The following is a 5,192-nucleotide window of genomic DNA, read 5'->3' as shown; positions in this document are numbered from 1 at the left end:
CTCTCTTCTTGGTGATCAATACCTAAGTTAGTTTTCCATAATCAGTTTAACACCAAGGGCAACATGCATAAATTAAGTTATTATAACATGTATGGCTATGAATAGTGATTTTAACTAATTATTTAGTTAAAATGTCATGCAAGCGTCGTGTAGGTGAAAATGAATTTACTAAAGTCTATTTTAAATCAATTGTGGTGTTTAGAATAATTGGATTCACTACTCAAATATTTTTTTATTTACTTAATACTTTATGATTAAATAAAAATAATAGCTTAAATAATATATCACACAATAAAATACATAAAATACTTGAACATTTTAAATAAATTAAAAGTAAAACTTATGGAAATGAATATAAGAACTATGTTTCTTTTGAAAGGCCGTCAGTTCGAATCTAAACTAAAACGGGGGTTTTATTCTGCATGCATTACATAGAGTGTTTTGATTCTTGTGGCAACATAACTGGTGTCAAGTAGTATCAAGAAAGAAGGTTCCTTCGAGGACGCAGAAAGAAACCGCGAACCAAGGGGTTATACCCTTTGGGAGAAACTCTTAGGGATTCCAAAACATCGTCGGCCACAAGCTGACCTGCGACAACCTAGTTATACGGTTATACCGTAGACCACCACCGTTTTAATTCTAAAAAAACTAAATTAAAAGTTACACGCACGATTTAACCGATATCACGTCCCCGTGACAACACACGCAACACACTGAGCAAAGCAACTAGTGGTGTAATAATAAAATATCCAAATCTGTTTTGTCCGGAAAATTGGTGATATCATATCACAAACGGGCTTCATTTTTATAGACCTTTACAATCGGATCACTTATTTTTCACTTCATTCTCTAGGGTTCACCTATTCATCCAAGAAGACAAAAAGGTACTTATTTTCCTCTTTTAATTTGCTTTATTTCGTCGATTTAATTGTAGATTCATCTTAATTGAACTGTGGATTACCGATTATGTGTTTGTTTGTTAGTTGAAATTAACTTCCTTTATAATCAAATCAACCACAATTGAGATGTTAATCATTTGACAATGAACCCTAAAGTTGCCCACCAAGTGTTTGATTAAATGTCTCTGTACATTTTCGGGTGATTCGTCCTTAACATCGTACAGATTATAAGCCTGTCACTTTTATATCCCAAACTAGATCAGACAAACTGTTAACCCGCACCCAAAAATGCTCGTATTCATCGAGCATGAATCCGAATTCACCAAACCTGAACTGTTTCAGTTCGGTTCGGTTACCGGTTGCTCGTTTAGGGATCCCGGGTACACCCGGAAACTCGAAAAACCTGTTCTGCGTTTTATGCTCTAGACCCGAGACTCTTTGATTTGCATTCTAGTTCGTTCGAGACAGGTGTTGTCCGATGGATTTGACATGTGCTCGATCTTATCCATCATTTTTCTCATTCGGTCGTATCTATTGCTTTTGTTTTAGCATTTTGTTAATATTTTTATTTATTTAGTTTTCTAGGTCAAAATCTCGAAACCCGATAAAACCCGAATCCGAATATCCTGAACTTGAAGAACCCAGGAGAGATTAGGGTCAGGTTTCGGTTCTAGATTTAAATTTCTCAAACCCGAAACCGTCAAGTATAACTGAAGAACACCCCTAGTACAGAATGTGGAGTAATAGAGCAGTTTCTGAGTAATCAAAGTTAACAACCACTAAAAAGAGTTCAGTTATCGACGTTTAATATCTGCCGTTCTGCACGTAATGTAAAAATGCATAGTGCTTCACTATGTTAATTGCTTATTATGTGACATCCTTTCTCTCTATATTTTTGTTTATATATTCGCCACTTTCTTTTCGTGTTGTATTTGAATACGGGGAAAGCATTTTTTACGTCTCATTATCTTCTCATCCATATGTATAAATTTGATGTTGCCATATATTTTTTTCAGGTCCATCACATAACATGGAGACTCGCATCGATTTCTTGGAATGGCTTGAACCTGACATGGCGTTCAAAATACTTTCGTGTCTGGATGATTCAGCTGACCTCGTTCGTGCATCTGCTGTTTCACGATACTGGCAGAATATTGGTGTGTTTTATAGATTATAACCTACATAGTTAGTTATTCACACGATTAATAATTTGTTGATTGCAGTGGTCTCTAACGGACTTAGCAAGCAGCTCTGTATGAGTACATTTCCTCAGCTTGCTTGCATTACTCGTGTAGTTGGACCAAGTCATGAAAACTCAAGTGAGAGAGATCACCGGGCTTACGCGTCTCTGTTCAGGGCCCTCACTTCATTTCCACTAACTTATTGCGTTGCTGATCCTGTGAGCGCCTCGAGCACCGACAACTACCCGCAAGAAAGCATCATGAATACTCTAGACCCGAGAGACACAATCCGCAACCGAGGCTCTTATTGGTCAAGCAAAGGAAGTAATGATACCGAAACACCTGAAACACTGATATATAGTTTGACAGCTAATATTTGTGTTATAACTGAAATTAACTTGCATCCATTCCAAGGTTTGTTTTTTCATCTTTTATTATTATTATTATTATTATTATTATTATTCTTTTTCTACTTTTTGTCTAACTGTCAACTGATATTCATATATGCAGCTTTGTTTCAGTTTGATTTCCCGATATACTCGTCTCGATTTGTACGGTTTAGAATGGGTCATCCGAAGTCTTGCAACGACTTAAATTATGATTTTGTGGATGCACAAGAATGTGCAGATGACAAGTTTATTTGGACATACACGTCACAAATGTTCCCCGTGATACAGGTGAGTTCGTGTTTCATTTATTATTACTTAAAAAATATAGTGCTACGGTTAAAAATCATTTTCGAGCATTAAGAAAGTGGTAATCCAATTCAAGATACAACTTTTATGCACATTTTATACTCAAAATTTAGTTTATTATCATCATAACAACAGTTTTTATAACCATATTAAAAACATGAATCTTTTTAAACTTTCGACAATAGGAAAAAGGAAGTCTTTAAAACCTAACACAACCCAGCTCTATCGTAATTGGTTTGACCCGTTTAAAATTACTTTTCGAACCAGACTTATTATAACCCATTTATCTTTTGGTAATGTATTTCATCAACTATCTTCATGGTAACAGCAAAATCGCTTACAAAGGTTCAAGCTGCCTGAGCCCGTGATCTGTATTGGTGGTTATCTGCAAGTTGAGTTGTTGGGTCGGGTACAGAAACAAGCATCAGATGACAAATATTATTTTTGGTGAGTAAAATATTCCTAACAATTCAAAGAGTAAATTACAGACACTTTCGTTTTATCAATATATGAAATTGCAAGTTTTGTCAATTGGCTTCAATAATTACCCTAGATGTTATTTTTTGAACTGTTGCACATATTCAGTCCTTTACACCAACTGATAACTTATTTTTAGGTGAATGTAAAATGAACAAATTACCCTTAGATTAAAAAAAAAACAAAATACAAAGTGGGACCAAGGTATTTGTTATATGAATTAGTAGGTGGGGCCCATCAGATTTATTTATTTATTTATTTGCGTTTATTTAATCTAAGGGTAATTCAGTAATTTCAGATTCACCCAACAGAAAAAAAGATAACATGTGCATGGGTCGGTTTGGGCTAAAACTGAACCAAAAACCAAAATTTGAGTTTTTGAGATTTTGAAAACCGTTTGGTTTCAGTGTTTTGGGTTTTTGGTAAGAAGTCTGTTCAGTTTCGGACTTTCGGTTTTGCTATTTGGTTTCAAAATCTAGGGGGAAAAAACTGGCCAAAAATAATAAATTTTGGTCTATGCTTTTTGTTACTTAATAACTGGTTTTTATACATTTGAGCTAAAATATTTGGGTTAAAGCATATATTAGATCATTATAAATTACTTAATATTCAAAATTAAAATGAAATTCTGTAGGTTCGTTCCGTTTTTTTTTGGTTTATGTTACACGGGAAATTGAAACTGAAACTGAACTGAAAGTTCGGTTTTTATGTTTTTATGAAAACATAAAACCAAGCGTTGGCTTTTGGTTCAGTTTGGTAATTTTGGTCTTATGCACACCCCTAGAATAAGATCACACCAATGAGTGGAAATGATTGAATGCATGCAAACATAAAAAAAAAAGACATCAGTGTAATTGTTGAAGCCGAAGGTGAAAACATTCAATTTCATATATCGCCAAAGGACGTAATCTATAATTTGTTCAAATAAAAAGCATAAAGTTCAGGGTTGTCATTTGTGTTGGGTTGGCAGACCCATATATTTATGTGTCAAAAGACATTAACCTTAAGGTCACTCATTTTTACAGTGTGGCTCATGTACAAGCGATAGGGCGCCAGCTGTCACCTGCATTTAGTGTCGAGTTTTCTGAACCATCAAACAGTGTATCTCTGAAATATGATGCTGCGAAATTTGGACTTACTGTTTCCAACGGACAGAATGGTTCACTTAGCACCAGTGTACTTCCAGTACAACCTCCCAGACAACTCGCTTGGGGTAATTTACAAGAATTTATGCAGATCGTAGAAGGACACGACGATGGTGTAGAATACGATGTATGGGCCGATGAGTTTGATCCTATTTTATAATCTAGGTACAATATGTGGTTTTGCGTGTGGCGTATCACTGTACATAGTTTCTGGTTTCTTATGCTACAAGTTTCTTCGGTTTGATTTCGTGTCGATGATTGACATCTCGAGCTGTAATGTTTTGTTACGAGGCTTGACGTTTGTGCTCATGAGGTTTAATTTCAAGTTTTGGTTATTGCGAGGTTTAACTTTCAAGCCATAGCAGGAAATGAATCCGAGTCTCAAATCTGGGAACTCAGTAATTCTTTCTCTGTATCTTCCATTAGTTTGGTATCAGAGTCAAATCACCCAATGTGATCGAACCTAATGGGCAAAGCCGAAACATTTGTGACGGGTAATACCCTATATGACCATGTATGAAATGAGTTTTGAAATTTTTCACAACTATAGGATTAGGCGTAACATATACCCGAAAAATATTATTTTTATTTTTATTTCCTATTAATCAGGTCATTCTAGTAGTTTTCTTACTTGAAAATGAACTCTTTTCGTTTTAGATTTATATCATTTGAAATTTTATTGCATATTCTAAATGTTTCAAATTTTTTATAGTGATTATATACATGTAATTTATGACTTTTCATTATAGTTATTAAATGTATCTGGAAATCCCAACGGATACTTTATAATAAACT

The 5,192-nt window shown here is 34.6% G+C and overlaps 1 protein-coding gene across 1 annotated transcript; it reads left to right on the top strand.

The window, feature by feature from the left end:
* The first annotated feature begins 774 nt into the window (after window positions 1-774).
* LOC143560987 (F-box protein At4g00755-like) lies at window positions 775-4,707 on the top strand. The gene is made up of 6 exons (XM_077049158.1): window positions 775-884; window positions 1,916-2,056; window positions 2,123-2,494; window positions 2,591-2,757; window positions 3,104-3,222; window positions 4,278-4,707. The coding sequence occupies exons 2-6, from the start codon at window positions 1,930-1,932 to the stop codon at window positions 4,555-4,557; spliced, it is 1,065 nt and encodes a 354-aa protein (XP_076905273.1). The 5' UTR covers window positions 775-884; window positions 1,916-1,929; the 3' UTR covers window positions 4,558-4,707.
* Window positions 4,708-5,192: the final 485 nt, after the last annotated feature.

The sequence above is a fragment of the Bidens hawaiensis genome, unplaced genomic scaffold (genome assembly GCF_021521415.1).
Source record: "Bidens hawaiensis isolate Kalapana, Puna unplaced genomic scaffold, B.hawaiensis_p1.1 tig00020520_1, whole genome shotgun sequence".
Taxonomy (NCBI): domain Eukaryota; kingdom Viridiplantae; phylum Streptophyta; class Magnoliopsida; order Asterales; family Asteraceae; genus Bidens; species Bidens hawaiensis.
This window is presented reverse-complemented; position numbering and strand designations above follow the sequence as displayed.

Coding starts and splice junctions, on each gene's coding strand:
- LOC143560987 (XM_077049158.1), top strand. CDS start 1,930: ATGGAGACTCGCATCGATTTCTTGGAATGGCTTGAACCTGACATGGCG. Junction 2,758..3,103: donor AAATGTTCCCCGTGATACAG/GTGAGTTCGTGT, acceptor TCATGGTAACAG/CAAAATCGCTTACAAAGGTT. Junction 3,223..4,277: donor GATGACAAATATTATTTTTG/GTGAGTAAAATA, acceptor TCATTTTTACAG/TGTGGCTCATGTACAAGCGA.